This window comes from Oncorhynchus mykiss, chromosome 16 (assembly GCF_057628025.1).
Source record: "Oncorhynchus mykiss isolate SJ-2025 chromosome 16, ASM5762802v1, whole genome shotgun sequence".
Lineage (NCBI taxonomy): Eukaryota > Metazoa > Chordata > Actinopteri > Salmoniformes > Salmonidae > Oncorhynchus > Oncorhynchus mykiss.
The window spans coordinates 59337488-59355279 of record NC_143037.1 but is presented as its reverse complement, the minus strand read 5'-3'; the positions used below and the strand labels follow the sequence as shown (position 1 = coordinate 59355279).

Sequence of the window (17792 nt, the reverse complement as noted above, 5' to 3'; positions counted from 1 at the left end):
ATCAATACCCTAACAGTTTGCGGCTGCTGTACATCAATGAATTCCATGACATATTTGACTCTTTTCTCCTTTTTTGTCTTGCAGGATGTGAAGTTCAATGAGGTTGGATTTCATAATTTATACTCTGCTGAAGAGGTGAGTTCATGGGCAAGTTTTTTTTTTTGTCTATATTTTCAATTTCGGCCAGTGCCATGTAGGTGCTATGGGACCATTAGGCTGCTGGCAGGCTGGTTATTTGGTTGGTTGGTATGCTGGAGAGCAGTTCAAGGAGGTGGTTCAACCTCAGGGATTTCTGGAGCTCTCTTAGCCTTGGTGAGTCACAACCAATGTTCCCTCTAAGCTGCACGGAGCTTCCCAGGGACTGCCACGCAGAAGAAATAGCAACCCGTGCAGAGAAGCACGAGATTGAACTTCACTTAACTTTCTAGAGTTTTCCCCATTAGTTAACACTATCAACGTTTCCCTTTACTGTGGGAATTGTGATTCAATCAACACAATATTAGCCACTTTCAATGCAACATACCAAAACAAAATATGCAAGACTTAGTATCTAAAACTAACTATGAGGCAGAGTGCATCTGAGTAGGATTCTATTGCATTGACAGGCACGAGGGTTGTACTCTACACAGACCTGTGCGCCAAAACCACTCAGGGCTGTACTCTACACAGACCGGTGTGCCATAACCACTCAGAGCTGCAGCAGACCTACAGAATATGCAAATAGACCATTTCCATATATGGATTTGTGCCATTCACTTTGAACCAGACTGTTTTACAGCATGAGCGGTCGCGATTATAATGTTTTGAGATCAAAGCAAGAGCTGCATGTAGCCATGTGTGCACATTTGTTAATTTTCTTTGCTAATTAGTTAGTTATTAGCCCAGTTATAGCTGATTTGTAGTCAGCAATGTGGGAGTTATTGCTTCCTACAAGAGCATTTCTAGCCATCTTTGAAAGCGAGTCAGGTAAAGAGCTTTTTTTTATGTCTTAAAGGGGCAGTGTTGTATTTTGAGACAGGCTTGAATATGCTATGTAACCAATAGGTAGAGGATAGCATAAGGGTAGCATAATTTGTCTGATTCTCTGTAATAATGGTATGGTTTGGTAATAATGGTAATGGTATGGTTTCTTGCATCAAACAACACAACAAAATGTTCAGTCTGAAGGACAAGTGGATAAACAGATAATGTCAATCCCTGCATGTAGGCCTACATTGAACACCACATATTGGGGCTGCTACTGTAGGCTGAATGGCAGAACCGCTATTTACATGTTAATATGTTATGTAATGCATTTTCTCCAGAGTTTTTTGTGGTAGGCCTACATTATGACCAAATAGCCATAGTAGCCTACTTGGCTACCAAAACAGTAAATCAAAGCGGGTACAGCCTCAGTGTTCACAGTAAATGAGCGCCGGAAGTTGCACAGAAATTTCACAAGGTTCATGTTTGTGCTCAGCAAACCTGAAATTTGCTCAGTGCCAGACAATATTAGAGGGAATATTGGTCACAACTCTTGGCAAATGGAAGTGGGCAGAATGTTAATTGAGAAAGAGGTGGACCACATCTCCATCAACGTTTACTTACACTCATTGTAGATCTCTCTGGAGTCGTGGCATCGTCCACTTCCTCCTCCCCTCCCCGTCCCACCCTCTACCCCTCCGGTACCATACCCAGTACCCACCACAGCACCCCTGCCTCCCAGGGTCCTACCAGGCCCCACTGCCTGTGGCGTGTAATTTACTTTTCACCCTGCGCTGTGCTGGAGAAGCGGGCGGGCAGGCAACTCGCACCACACTGGAGGTGACCCATTTCCCTGGGGTATTCAGTAGCCCTCCTAATCAGCCATTCTCTGGGGCTGCCTCATTCACTCTGCAATTAGAGCTCTTGAGCCATCTCTCTCTCTTTCTCTCTGTCTTTCTCTCTCTCTGTCGTCAGACAGTGGAAGGGTAGTTTAGTAGTTTCATGCGAAGATGAGCTACAGTACAGACAGACAAGCAGTCACGAGATTGTACTCTTAGGAAAGATTGACAGAGATGGATAGATTTGAAAGAAACACTTTTGGGAGGAAGGGAAAGAGAGGGAGTGAGGGAGCGTCTTTGAAAAACACTGCTTATGTTTCACTACATACAGAACTACAGTTTGATGCTTCTCATTTGTTTTATTTCACCTTTATTTAACCAGGTAGGCCAGGTAGGCCTAGATAAAGCAAAGCAGTGCAACAAAAAACAACACAGGGTTACACATGGGATAAACAAACGTACAGTCAATTACACAATAGAAAAATCTGTTTGCAGTGTGTGCAAATGAAGTAAGGAGGTAAGGCAATAAATAGGCCATAGTGGCGAAGTAATTACAATTTAGCAATTTACACTGGAGTGATAGATGTGCAAATGAGGATGTGCAGGTTCCCACTGTACCTTCTCCGCTATGCAATCCGGTTTCCGGGCTGGTCACGGGTGCACCTCAGCCACGCTCAAGATCCTAAACGATATCATAACTGCCATCGATTAAAGACAGTACCGTACAGCCATCTTCATCGACCTGGCCAAGGCTTTCGACTCTGTCAATCACCACATTCTTATCGGCAGACTCAACAGCCTTGGTTTCTCTAATGACTGCCTCACCTGGTTCACTAACTACTTCTTAGATAGAGTTAATTGTGTCAAATTGGAGGGCCTGTTGCCCGGACCTCTGGCAGTCTCTATGGGGGTGCCACAGGGTTCAATTCTCGGGCCGACTCTTTTCTCTGTATACATCAATGATGTCGCTCTTGCTGCGGGTGATTCTCTACGCAGACACTATTCTGTATACATCTGGCCCTTCTTTGGACACTCCAAACGAGCTTCAATACCATACAACACTCCTTCCGTGGCCTCCAACTGCTCTTAAATGCAAGTAAAACTAAATGCATGCTCTTCAACTGATCGCTGCCCTCACCTGTCCGCCTGTCCAGCATCACTACTCTGCACGGTTCTGACTTAGACTATGTTGACAACTACAAATACCTAGATGTCTGGTTAGACTGTAAACTCTCCTTCCAGACTCATATTAAGCATCTCCAATCCAAAATTAAATCTAGAACCGGCTTCCTATTTCGCAACAAAGCATCCTTCACTCATGATGCCAAACATACCCTCGTAAAACTGACCATCCTACCGATCCTCGACTTCGGCGATGTCATTTGCAAAATTAGCCTCCAACTCTACAAGTTGGATGCAGTCTATCACAGTGCCATCCGTTTTGTCACTAAAGCCTCATATACTACCCACCACTGCGATCTGTATGCTCTCGTTGGCTGGCCCTCGCTTCATACTCGTTGCCAAACCCACTGGCTCCAGGTCATCTACAAGTCTCTGTTAGGTAAAGCCCCGCCTTAGCTCACTGGTCACCATAGCAGCACCCAACCGAACGCGCTCCAACAGGTATATCTCACTGGTCACCCCCAAAGCCAATTCTTCCTTTGTCCGCCTTTCCTTCCAGTTCTCTGCCGACAATGACTGGAAAGAACTGCAAAAAACACTGAGGCTGGAGACTCATATCTCCCTGACTAGCTTTAAGCACCAGCTGTCAGAGCATCTCACAGATCACTGCACCTGTACATAGCCCATCTGTAAATAGCCCATCCAACTACCTTATCCCCATACTGTTATTTATTTTATTAATCTTGCTCCTTTGCACCTCAGTATCTCTACTTCCACATTCATCTTCTGCACATCTATCACTCCAGTGTTTAATTGGTATATTGTAATTACTTCGCCACAATGGCCTATTTATTTATTTATACTGTATTATTGACTGTATGTTTGTTTATTCCATGTGTAAGTCTGTTTGTTATATGTTTCGAACTGCTTTGCTTTATCTTGGCCAGGTCGCAGTTGCAAATGAGAACTTGTTCTCAACTAGCCTACCTGGTTAAATAAATGTGAAATAAAACAAATAAAAAGGAGCAGATTTCTGGGCGTGGTAGGATTGATTCAGGGCATAATGTACAGACAATGGTATGGTATGGTGCAAGTACAGTGGAGTTAAACCTAGGCATTGAGTGACGATGAGAGAGGTTGCATCTCTGGAGGCGCCAGTTAACCTAGGTGCGGTCTCTGCAAGTTTGGGGAGTGGGACAAAGGAGCTATCTGAGGCATGTTGAGTGGAACTAGGGGCTCCGCAGTAAAATAAAACAATGAGATCTACCCTAAACAACAGCATACAAGGCATATTAACATTAGAGAGAGGCAGTAAGCATTCACAGGTGCTGATTGGGAGAGCTAAGACAACAACGGGTAAGACAACAACGGGTAAATGGCGATGAATTGGCAGAGATGGTCAATTAGCTACACACAGGGCCGGAGTTCGAGTCTGGGGCCGACAGATTAACAAAATGAAGTACCGTGTTAATGAACAGTTAGGAAATGTGGCGAAGGACATTTGATCTGCAGCATTTTAATTTACCGGACATTTGAGAAATGTACAGTACCTACAGTGGGGCAAAAAAGTATTTAGTCAGCCACCAGTTGTGCAAGTTCTCCCACTTAAAAAGATGAGCGAGGCCTGTAATTTTCATCATAGGTACACTTCAACTATGACAGACAAAATGAGAAAAAGAAATCCAGAAAATCACATTGTAGGATATTTTATGAATTTATTAGCAAATGATGGTGGAAAATAAGGATTTGGTCAATAACAAAAGTTTATCTTAATACTTTGTTGCCAATGACAGAGGTCAAACGTTTTCTGTAAGTCTTCACAAGGTTTTCACACACTGTTGCTGGTATTTTGGCCCATTCCTCCATGCAGATCTTCTTTAGAGCAATGATGTTTTGGGGCTGTTGCTGGGCAACACAGACTTTCAACTCCCTCCAAAGATTTTCTATGGGGTTGAGATCTGGAGACTGGCTAGGCCACTCCAGGACCTTGAAATGCTTCTTACGAAGTCACTCCTTCGTTGCCCGGGCGGTGTGTTTGGGATCATTGTCATGCTGAAAGACCCAGCCACGTTTAATTTTCAATGCCCTTGCTGATGGGAGGTTTTCACTCAAAATCTCACGATACATGGCCCCATTCATTCTTTCCTTTACACGGATCAGTCGTCCTGGTCCCTTTGCAGAAAAACAGCCCCAAAGCATGATGTTTCCACCCCCATGCTTCACAGTAGGTATGGTGTTCTTTGGATGCAACTCAGCATTCTTTGTCCTCCAAACACGACGAGTTGAGTTTTTACCAAAAAGTTGTATTTTGGTTTCATCTGACCATATGATATGCTCCCAATCTTCTTCTGGATCATCCAAATGCTCTCTAGCAAACTTCAGACGAGCCTGGACATGTACTGGTTGAAGCAGGGGGACACGTCTGGCACTGCAGGATTTGAGTCCCTGGCGGCGTAGTGTGTTACTGATGGTAGGCTTTGTTACTTTGGTCCCAGCTCTCTGCAGGTCATTCACTAGGTCCCCCCATGTCCAACGTGTGGTTCTGGGATTTGGTTCTTGTGATAATTTTGACCCCACAGGGTGAGATCTTGCGTGGAGCCCCAGATCGAGGGAGATTATCAGTGGTCTTCTATGTCTTCCATTTCCTAATAATTGCTCCCACAGTTGATTCCAAGCTGCTTACCTATTGCAGATGCAGTCTTCCCAGCCTGGTGCAGGTCTACAATTTTGTTCTGGTGTCCTTTGACAGCTCTTTGGTCTTGGCCATAGCGGAGTTTGGAGTGTGACTGTTTGAGGTTGTGGACAGGTGTCTTTTATACTGATAACAAGTTCAAACAGGTGCCATTAATACAGGTAACGAGTGGAGGACAGAGGAGCCTCTTAAAGAAGTTGTTACAGGTCTGTGAGAGACAGAAATCTTGCTTGTTTGTAGGTGACCAAATACTTATTTTCCAAATAAATTCATTAGAAATCCTACAATGTGATTTTCTGTTTTTTTTTTCTCATTTTGTCTGTCATAGTTGAAGTGTACCTATGATGAAAATTACAGGCCTCTCTCATCTTTTTAAGTGGGAGAACTTGCACAATTGGTGGCTGACTAAATACTTTTTGCCCCACTGTATATGCATTGGGTACGTAACCTGATTAGGGCGTTCACCCAGTGTGCTTAGAATCACAGAAATCACATTTAGATAATGGTATTTCATAATAACAGAACATGCAAGTCGAATATTGCAATGATGTGCTGTCTTTCTTACCGAATTCTGATGCACACTTTGAAGATGTTAGAATAACGGTCCACTTTTACTTTTCCTCAGCCAACAAGACATGTAACGAACAGCAAAATCTCTGGTTTATGTCAATCTACTATCCCCTATAGTAGAAAAGTTGACCTATTCCATAGATCAGCTTGTTCGAGACTCTGGGGCAGTTGTGGGACGATAGATCCCTGGGGTATTTCATTAAAAAAAGTTAAAAAGCAATAAGTCTGATGCAACAGATGAGAACGTTTATCTTAAAATGTTGATAAACAATAATTTTTTTAAGCTTACGAGGCAGTAGAGTACGCGTGCATGTTCTGTCCATAGTGAAATTAGTGGGAAAACAATTGACAAAATCGCACAAGCAAGCAGTTTCACGAGACAGAGGAAAATATCAGTTTGACATTTTGAAAGTTGGGAGATCTTATATGCAACAACTAGCGTGGGTTGCTAATATGACTAGGGTTGTGCCTTTGGCTACTGGAAAATGAAAGAATGTTCATATATTCATACATATTTTCTCCACCAATATGGTCTGATTTTGGCTACGCTACTTTGAAGGTAAGACATGCCTCAAATATAATAAAACGGTCAACTTTCAAACAATTAAGTATATGTTTATTCTTACTGCCTCCAGCTCATTACAAAGTGGTGTGTGACGTGCTGATGTAGCTTGTCTTCCGTTGCCTATGCATTTGCTGTTTGAGATGCTGCTGTAGTAGCAGCTCTCGCACTGTCTGACAGATTTGTTGCGTAAAGGCTCTGTATGCTGTACGTGTATGATAAATAAAATACATCATGAATATACTATATACACGCGCCAATTCAATTCCACCCCCTGTACCTGGACTTTGAACTACTCCCCTCTGGGCACAGGTATAGGGCACCCCTCAGCAGGAAAAACAGAACTAGACAATAATTTGTGCCAGGTGTGATATCCCTCCTAAATAGCTCGGGCTAATGTTCCTATCGACTCCGTGAGGCCAGCAGCAGGCTAGTCTTTTTTATTTTTTATGTTTTATTTTTCTTTATTATAGTTATTATTATTTTTTTATTGGTATGTAACTGTTATGGAAGTTGTATTGTCAATTTGGTTTTGTATTTAAACGGCACTTTAAATGTGTACATCACCCTGCAACAAAATTTCCCCATGGGAACAATAAAATCAGTAAGTAAGTACTAAATTATGCAAATGAACCTATAGACCGATAAGCATGATCAGTCAAATGTATTTCCATCAATTGTTATTTCAATGAATAGTCTAAAAAGCATTTCGCATTGGGATTTTCTCTTCTCTGACAATTGGCCAGCACTGATTTTTATCGCCTTTTAAAAATATATATATAATAATAACCGGCTAACGGAAACACTAAGGGAGGCAGAGCATCACACTACTGTCCAACATTGTCGAGCTACATTGGCGGCTTTTCCATTTTATTTATTTTATTTGGTTATACGTTAGACGTTATCAGGTAGGAAGGTAAGACCCAGATGCAAACAACGTCAAATTAACAATGGTTTAATAATCCAACAGGGGCAGGCAATAGACAGGTCAAGGCAGGCTCGGGTCAGTAAACCAGAGGTGGGCCAACCGTACCGGACGGCAGGTAGGCTCAGGGTAGGCAGAGGTCAATAATTTAGAGGTCGGGCAAAGGTACAGGACGGCAGGCAGGGTCAGGGACAGGTAGAGTGGTCAGGCAGGCGGGCTCAGAACCAGGAGGGCGAGAAAAAAGAGAGACTGGGAAAAGCAAGAGCTGAAACATAAAAATGCTGGTTGACTTGACAAACAAGCTGAACTGGCAACAGACAAACAGAGAACAAATGTATAAATACACAGGGGATAATGGGGAAGATGGGTGACACCTGGAAGGGGGTGGTAACAATCACAAAGACTGGTGAAACAATCAGGGTGTGACAGTAACCCCCCCCACTACCACCAGGTCCAACAGACAATCAAAGAACACAGGTATAAATACAAAGGGGATAATGGGAAAGATAGGTGACACCTGGAGGGGAGTGAAGACCATCACAAAGACAGGTGAAACAGATCAGGGTGTGACAGATGTTGCCGGACCAGCAGGCTTGATCGAATGCATAGGCTGGGTAGAACATTTGTTCTTGAGTCGTTCTAGTGGGCTAATTTTATAATGCAATATTTGGTGTTGAGTCAACCGCTGGGATAATGTAGCAACAAACTTAGTCTTTCTGTGAAGCCGATCGTATGTCCTTGCAATGATTGAAATTAAAATATGTATCACAGTGATGGATAAACATTAGGCTACCACTAATAATTATAACATAAACTATCTGTAAAATAAATGGATAGAATGAGAGAATGGCGACACTGCTTCCTTTCCCTCTGGTGGATTTATTTTCTATTCATTAGAGGCTTCATGCATGTCAGTCAGAGGGTAACCATGTAATCAATGGAATAAAAATTATGCACTTGCTGTGAAGGTTAAGAAAGGCACTGGAGTGTGGTTCTCCTCCCGATCGTGCACCACAGAGACTCAAAGCTCATGGGCCTGTCTACATGCGTCCTTTTCTTCTTTCTCTCTCCTCCCCCTCTCTTCCACTCCTTCTCTCACTCTCTTCCCGCTCTCCCTCTTGCTACCTCCCCTTCACCTCGCTTTTCCCTCTCCCTCTCTGCTCCCTCTCTCTGTCTCCCACCGCTCTCTTATCCTCCTGCTCTTTTCCTGAATCTCCCCCCTCTATGTCCTCTCCCTTTCTGTCTCCTACCTCATTCGCTCTCCCTCCTTTTGCATTCACTCCCTCTCCCCCTGCCCCCTCTCACTTTTCCCCAGCGTCACTGGTAAAGAAATGGACTAATCAGCATAGACTTCCTGCTGCCGACTTCTCGCTCTCCTCTCCCCCCTCCTTTGCCAGCCCACTTCCTGTATACCGAGTGTGATGCATTGTGGGAGACAGATGTCTGTCTTAACCGGGTTAGTCGTGCAGCCTGGCTTACTGTCAGAGACGCTGCTAATCCTGCTACATGTGTGTGTGTGTGTGTGTGTGTGTGTGTGTGTGTGTGTGTGTGTGTGTGTCTGTGTCTGTGTCTGTGTGTCTGTGTGTGTCTGTCTGTGCCGGTCCTACACACACTCTACCCTGAAAGAGAAGGAAGCAGACGTTGCTAAATGCAGTATCGATTTTTCATATTGTGCCAAGAGTGTCTTATTTGCATAATATAAGCTTAAGAGTACCCTGGTTGTATATGTATATTTAACATAAAGCTTCTCCTTCATGTCGGTGTGGGTGTCTGTCTTTGGGTTTGAACAATAGCCATAAGGTTAGATGTGTTTATATATGGAGGTTTCCTACACCTGTTTGTCTTTTTCCCTAACAGCCACATTAACATATTATTGGCCATCCCTCAAATCATCTCACCTGTTGTCTAAGGGTTTGTGTTTCCTGTCCCTGTCAGGTGCTGATATGTGTACACGATGAGCGGACTGGGGGACAACTCCATGGAGCCTCTGAGCTCGGAAAACCGAAAACGCAAGCTCTCCACCTGCGACACGCCCGGTCTGGGGTGAGTAGGGGGCTGGTGACAAAACATACAAATATATTTTGCCAAGTCCGATAATACACATTTTTATTCATACATTTGGAATTACAACAGGGTGTATGTAGCCTTTTTACTGTATTCTACTGTGGGTCAACCCTGGCTACTGACTCTGGAGATCACTAGTAGCTGTAGTCATTCACCTTAAGAGTATCTAGTCTACACTCAAGTCTACACAGGCAGCCCAATTCAGATTTTTTTCACCCCTAATTGGTCTTTTGACCATTCACATCAGATCTTTTCACATCAGATCTTTTTCAGAGCTGATCTGATTGGTCAAAATGCCAATTAGTAAAATAAAAGATCAGAATTGGGCTGCCTGTGTAAACATAGCCAATTTGTACCAGTTTGAAACCGGTTACACAATATTTGACCATTAGATTATTTCGGTGGGATATTGGGTTAAGCTCAACATTGACCTGTTGGAAACCAGTTTCTGTTTGAATAGTCTGAAAATCCATTCTCAAAGTCATGGAAGGTTGAATGTGTATGTCCAAGCATGGATGAGTCAATGCTCAGAGAATGAAAGATTGTTATTGTAGTGATCGAACCACATCCCCAGAATGCTATACTGTACTTGACATTCGGCACATTAAAGACGCTGGGCAGATTCGGTAACCTTAAACATGGAAATAGGCTGTTTTCGTAGTCAAACTACCAGTGTCATATTCAGTCGGGCATGATTTTTAATTTTTTTTAAAAAGTGTTTTGAAATGGATAACAAATACAAGCATTTCTTATTGTACAATTTCAGGTTGTCCCTCCCTGTTTCAGTCCATTTTCTTCCATTTGGTGCCTAATGAATAGAACCCTGGTAAAACAACTGTAAATAATAATGGTGAATACCGGTAATAACACATAGTGGTACACCCTGTAGGTGTGAGCGGAGACGGCGGGAGCAGGAGACTAAATACATCGAGGAGCTGGCTGAATTGATCTCTGCCAACCTCGGTGACATCGACAGCTTCAACGTCAAGCCAGACAAGTGTGCCATCCTCAAGGAGACGGTGCGCCAGATCAGACAGATAAAAGAGCAGGGTGAGTAGAGACAGACACCCATTGTAGCCGTGGGTAACCCATTAGTAATATCTGCAACTTTATCACTGACTACACAGTACCACTACTAGACATGGCTGTCTCAGAACCAGTACTGTGGCAATGACAGAAATGGCACCCTATTCCCTATTTTGGACACTACTTTTTGTCAGCCTTTGGACAAGACTAATAGTAAACCCATCACCATTACTTTCATCATATCATCCCTTAAATCTGTGGCTCCTAATGTTGTTAGTGCACCTAAAACATGTGGAGTGTTATTGGCCTTGATCATAGTCTAGCAGATGTGAACGTAGCACTGGAGTGGCGCTGGAGTGGCGCTGGAGTAGCACTGGAGTGGCACTGGTTTAGCACTGGAGTGGCACTGGTTTAGCACTGGAGTGGTACTGGTTTAGCACTGGAGTGGCACTGGATTAGCACTGGAGTGGCACTGGTTTAGCACTGGAGTGGCACTGGATTAGACCTGGAGTGGCACTGGTTTAGCACTGGAGTGGCACTGGATTAGCACTGGAGTGGCACTGGTTTAGCACTGGAGTGGCACTGGATTAGCACTGGAGTGGCACTGGATTAGCACTGGAGTGGCACTGGATTAGCATTGGAGTGGCACTGGTTTAGCACTTGAGTGGCACTGGAGTGGCACTGGTTTAGCACTGGAGTGGCACTGGATTAGCACTGGAGTGGCACTGGATTAGCACTGGAGTGGCACTGGTTTAGCACTGGAGTGGCACTGGATTAGCACTGGTTTAGCACTGGAGTGGCACTGGAGTGGCACTGGAAAGCCAGATGGGCTAAGAGGGAGGCAATTAGAGCTGATAGTATGGAGCAGGTCTGTGAGAGGGCTGGAGCCCTGGCTGTGTGTCTTTCCCCCAGAGCAGCTGGGCCAGGGAGAGGAGGGAAGGGGAGGGGAGGGGTGGAGGAGAGGGAGAACTGTGGGCCCAGGTGCACAGAGCCACAGACTCATCCATCACTCATTCATCTCCACACTATTTCACAGCCTGGGCTGTTGGGGATTGTTTGGGGGGAACTTTGGCAGGGCTTTGTGTGCATGTCAATTCTTCTGTGTGCCTGTCTGTGTGTGTCTGTGTGTGTCTGTGTGTGTGTGTGCGTGCGTGCGTGTGTGCGTGCGTGTGTGTGTGTGTGTGTGTGCGTGCGAGAGCAACTATGGTTGTGTAACTGCCGTTACAGGTAATCAAAGTGGACTGCTTTGCCTCCGTTATTGTCTGGTACAATCTTGTTTAAGTTGTTGTAGATAGTGAATCATTTGCAGACTTTTACATTACTTTTACATGACTTTTGATGCATGTTTCATTCCCCCTTTGGATAGGCACCACAGGTGTTCACAATGGCTTGGAGGCACAGGAGGTTGGTGGTATCTTAATTAGGGAGGACAGGCTCATAGTAGCGGCTGGGACGGAGTAAATGAAATGGAATCGAACACATGAAACTCATGGTTTCCATGTGTTTGATACCATTCCATTTACTCCATTCCAGTCATTATTATGAGCCGTCCTCCCCTCAGCAGCCTTCTGTGATGGGCATTGGTAGGGGAACCGCAGGGAGTAGTAGGCTTAAGTTGGCCCTAGACACTGATTTAAGATCAGTTTAGTGTCCTAGATCTAGCTGAGCCTAATTGAGTGGGAGGATTATAGTCTGAACAGAGACTGAGGCAGGGGGAAGTGACAGTCAGTCTGAACAGAGACCAAAACTGAGGCAGGGGGAGGTGATAGTCAGTCTGAACAGAGACCGAGACTGAGGCAGGGGGAGGTGACAGTTAGTCTCTGCCACCTCGACAGGGGGAAGTACAGCTGGCACTGACTCTCCGGAGACAGGTTGCCATAGTTACCGGAAGTGAATAATAAAGTGCCATTGGATTTCACTCTTTACAACTCTGTCTGGTTCTCTCATTCTTTCTTTCTACAAATTTGTTCTCAACCTTTCTCTTTCTTTATTTCTCTCTCTTTTGCTCTCCCTCTGTCTAACCCTTCTCTCTCCCTCTGTCTCTCTACCTTTCCTTCTACCTCTCCACTGCCTCCCTCTCCTTCTGCACCCCTCATCCCATTTTCTCTATCCCCTCTCTCTCAATTAAATGTCAATTTAAGGGGCTTTATTGGCATGGGAAACATATGATAGTATTGACAAAGCAAGTGAAGTAGATAATAAACAAAAGTGAAATGAACAATAAAAATTAACAGTAAACATTAAGAATAAATGTGCAAATAGTTAAAGTACAAAATAAAAAATAAATAAACATAAATATGGGTTGTATTTACAATGGTGTTTGTTCTTCACTGGTTGCACTTTTCTTGTGGCAACAGGTCACAAATATTGCTGCTGTGATTGCACACTGTGGTATTTCACACCATAAATATGAGAGTTTATCAAAATTGGGTTTGTTTTCAAATTCTTTGTGGTCTGTGTAGTCTGTGGGAAATTAGTGTCTCTAATATGATCATACATTTGGCATGAGGATAGGAAGTGCAGCTCAGTTTCCACTTCATTTTGTGGCAGTGTGCACATAGCCTGTCTTCTCTTGAGAGCCAGGTCTGCCTACGGTGGCCTTTCTCAATAGCAAGGCTATGCTCACTGAGACTGTAGGTAGTCAAAACTTTCCTTAAGTTTGGGTCAGTCACAGTGGTCAGGTATCCTAAGATTTGTATTTGACCATGTACAGTGCCTTGCGAAAGTATTCGGCCCCCTTGAACTTTGCGACCTTTTGCCACATTTCAGGCTTCAAACATAAAGATATAAAACTGTATTTTTTTGTGAAGAATCAACAACAAGTGGGACACAATCATGAAGTGGAATGACATTTATTGGATATTTCAAACTTTTTTAACAAATCAAAAACTGAAAAATTGGGCGTGCAAAATTATTCAGCCCCTTTACTTTCAGTGCAGCAAACTCTCTCCAGAAGTTCAGTGAGGATCTCTGAATTATCCAATGTTGACCTAAATGACTAATGATGATAAATACAATCCACCTGTGTGTAATCAAGTCTCCGTATAAATGCACCTGCACTGTGATAGTCTCAGAGGTCCGTTAAAAGCGCAGAGAGCATCATGAAGAACAAGGAACACACCAGGCAGGTCCGAGATACTGTTGTGAAGCAGTTTAAAGCCGGATTTGGATACAAAAAGATTTCCCAAGCTTTAAACATCCCAAGGAGCACTGTGCAAGCGATAATATTGAAATGGAAGGAGTATCAGACCACTGCAAATCTACCAACACCTGGCCGTCCCTCTAAACTTTCAGCTCATACAAGGAGAAGACTGATCAGAGATGCAGCCATGAGGGCCATGATCACTCTGGATGAACAGCAGAGATACAGCTGAGGTGGGAGACTCTCTCCATAGGACAACAATCAGTCGTATATTGCACAAATCTGGCCTTTATGGAAGAGTGGCAAGAAGAAAGCCATTTCTTAAAGATATCCATACAAAGTGTTGTTTAAAGTTTGCCACAAGCCACCTGGGAGACACACCAAACATGTGGAAGAAGGTGCTCTGGTCAGATGAAACCAAAATTGAACTTTTTGGCAACAATGCAAAACGTTATGTTTGGCGTAAAAGCAACACAGCTCATCACCCTGAACACACCATACCCACTGTCAAACATGGTGGTGGCAGCATCATGGTTTGGGCCTGCTTTTCTTCAGCAGGGACAGGGAAGATGGTTAAAATTGATGGGAAGATGGATGGAGCCAAATACAGGACCATTCTGGAAGAAAACCTGATGGAGTCTGCAAAAGACCTGAGACTGGGACGGAGATTTGTCTTCCAACAAGACAATGATCCAAAACATAAAGCAAAATCTACAATGGAATGGTTCAAAAATAAACATATCCAGGTGTTAGAATGGCCAAGTTAAAGTCCAGACCTGAATCCAATTGAGAATCTGTGGAAAGAACTGAAAACTGCTGTTCACAAATGCTCTCCATCCAACCTCACTGAGCTCGAGCTGTTTTGCAAGGAGGAATGGGAAAAAATGTCAGTCTCTCGATGTGCAAAACTGATAGAGACATACCCCAAGCGACTTACAGCTGTAATCGCAGCAAAAGGTGGCGCTACAAAGTATTAACTTAAGGGGGCTGAATAATTTTGCACGCCCAATTTTTCAGTTTTTGATTTGTTAAAAAAGTTTGAAATATCCAATAAATGTCATTCCACTTCATGATTGTGTCCCACTTGTTGTTGATTCTTCACAAAAAAATACAGTTTTATATCTTTATGTTTGAAGCCTGAAATGTGGCAAAAGGTCGCAAAGTTCAAGGGGGCCGAATACTTTCGCAAGGCACTGTATATGTTTACCCATACATCTCCGTTTTGGATAGATAACTCTTCGTGTTGTTGTTTGTTTAGTGTTTTCCAATTTTCCCAGAAGTGGTTCGAGTCTATGGATTCTTCAATTACGTTGAGCTGATTTCTGACGTGCTGTTCCTTCTTTTTCTGTAGTGTATTTCTGTATTGTTTTAGTGATTCACCATAGTAAAGGCTCAGGTTTTCTGGGTCTCTATGTTTTTGTTTGGATAGGTTTCTAGATTTCTTTCTTTGGTTTTTGCATTCTTCGTAAAACCATTTGTCATCGTTATTAATTTTCTTCAGTTTTCTATTTGACGTTTTTAGATTTGATTGGGAAGCTGAGAGGTCAAAATATACTATTTAGGTTTTCTACTGCCAAGTTTACATTTTCACTATTACAATGAAATGTTTTGTCCAGGAAGTTGTCTAAAAGGGATTGAATTTGTTGTTGCCTAAATGTTTTTTGGTAGGTTTCCACACTACTTTCCTTTCATCTAAAGTATTTCTTAATATTATTCAGTTCCTTTGGCTTTGATGCCTTATGATTGAGTATTAATCTGTTCAAGTAGACTGTGATTTTGCTGTGACCTGATAAGGGTGTCAGTGGGTTGACTGAATGCTCTGAGAGACTCTGGGTTGAAGTCAGTGATAAAGTAGTCTACAGTACTACTGCCAAGAGATGAGCTATAGATGAGCTATAGATGTACCTACCCCTCGAAGCCTCTCTTTGACTTTGTACCTACCAGCGTACGACAGAGCTGCAGAGCTTTTTTTTGGTCATGTTGTGCCTTGGGAGGCATATGGGGCAGGGATTGCTGTCACCTCCAGGTAGGTGTTAGTCCCCCTGTGTGCTGAGGGTGTCAGGTTATTGTCCAGTTCTGACATTTAGGCCGCCACAGACTAGTACATGTCCCTGGGCCTGGAAATTATTGATTTCCCCCTCTAGGATCTCTACCTTCAGAGCAGGGCTGGCTGTTTTTCTTTCTGTTTGCTGTATCTGTCCCCTCTGGGACCTAATCAGATGGAAGGATTCCTGTAGCCCAGCTCCAGATAGCTTCTGCATTAATACTGCTGTTGCCTAGTGCCTGCCTGGATCTCTGCCAGCCAGCCAGTGCCTCTTAAATCTCACACTAAATATAAAGTATGAAGGCAGCAAGGCAAGTTGCTACCTAGTCCAAACCATACACTATACTGCTCTGGTCTACGTCCAGCCCTGGTCTGGTCTCAGCCCCTTCGCTCCTCAGACAGAGAAGGCTGCATGTGGATGTTGTTCCCCTTACCTGGTGCTTTGTGTGGAGGGAAGGTTGGGAAACGCTGACCCCTGGTGGTTGTTGGAGCTTTAATAAGTGGATTGTGATGTAGTTACACAGATCTGTGTCTAAAGAGTTTACTTTACACCTTTCACAGCTCATCTCTTCATACATTTAATGTTTTCTTATTTGCACACACACTTGCACAGGAGATTGTACAGGAGATGTGTGTTAGGAATTCAAGGTGTGTTAGGAATTTAAGATGGCGCCGAAGGGGAGGGCTGCCATCTTATCGGCTCTTAACCAACCATGCTATTTTGTTTGTTTTTTCACGTTGTTCGAAATTTGTTTTGTACATAATGTTGCTGCTACCGTCTCTTATGACCCGAAAAGAGCTTCTGGACATCAAAACTGAGATTACTCACCTCAAATTGGATGAGGAGTTCTTCATCAATGAGTCGGATGCGAGGGATATATTACAGACACCCGATCAGGCCCAGATCCCCGTGATTCGCTGGAAAAGGAAAAGTAGGTTCCGCGGAAAGAGATCAGGATGCCTTGTGAGGATCAGGTGACGAGTGGCTAATCTGCCCTTGCCTTCTGTTCTGTTAGCTAACGTTCAATCGCTGGAAAATAAATGGGACGAACTGAAAGGACGTATATCCTACCAACGGGACATTAAAAACTGTAATATCTTATGTTTCACCGAGTTGTGGCTGAACGACAACATTAAGAACATACAGCAAGCGGTTTATACACTCTATCGGCAGGACAGAACAGCAGCCTATGGTAAGACACGGGGCGGAGGCCTACGCATATTTGTAAACAATAGCTGGTGCATGATATCTAAGGAAGTCTCAAGGTTTTGCTCGCCTGAGGTAGAGGTAGAGTATCTCGTGATACGTTGTAGACCATACTATCTACCTAGAGATTTTTCATCTGTATTTTTCGTAGCTGTCTTACATACCACCACAGACCGAGGCTGGCACTAAAACCACACTCAATGAGCTGTATACCGCCATAAGCAAACAGGAAAATGCTCATCCAGAGGCGGCACTCCTAGTGGCCAGGGACTTTAACCTCTAGCGTCGAGCAATCCCGTATCCGGGAGCGTAATCATAGCCTCAAGCTCATTACCATAACGCAACGTTTCCTATTCATGAAAATCGCAAATTAAATGAAATAAATATATTGAAACACAAGCTTAGCCTTTTGTTAACAACACTGTCATCTCAGATTTTCAAAATATGCTTTAACCAAAGCTACACAAGCATTTGTGTAAGAGTATTGATAGCCTAGCATAGCATTAAGCCTAGCATTCAGCAGGCAACTTTTTCACATAAACAAGAAAAGCATTCAAATAAAATAATTTACCTTTGAAGAACTTTGGATGTTTTCAATTGCGAGACTCTCAGTTAGATAGCAAATGTTCATTTTTT

General features: G+C 43.5%; 1 protein-coding gene across 3 annotated transcripts in view; it reads left to right on the top strand.

Annotated features, from left to right (window-relative positions):
* LOC110492379 (nuclear receptor coactivator 3) overlaps window positions 1-17792 on the top strand; it is a 113520-nt gene that overhangs the window by 68447 nt on the left and 27281 nt on the right. For all 3 annotated transcript variants that reach the window (XM_036947354.2, XM_090203524.1, XM_036947353.2), the window contains 3 exons: window positions 85-135; window positions 9609-9716; window positions 10627-10787. In XM_036947354.2, coding sequence (XP_036803249.2) covers window positions 9628-9716; window positions 10627-10787 — 250 coding nt within the window. In that variant the 5' untranslated portion in view covers window positions 85-135; window positions 9609-9627. The remainder of the gene's footprint in view (window positions 1-84; window positions 136-9608; window positions 9717-10626; window positions 10788-17792) is intronic.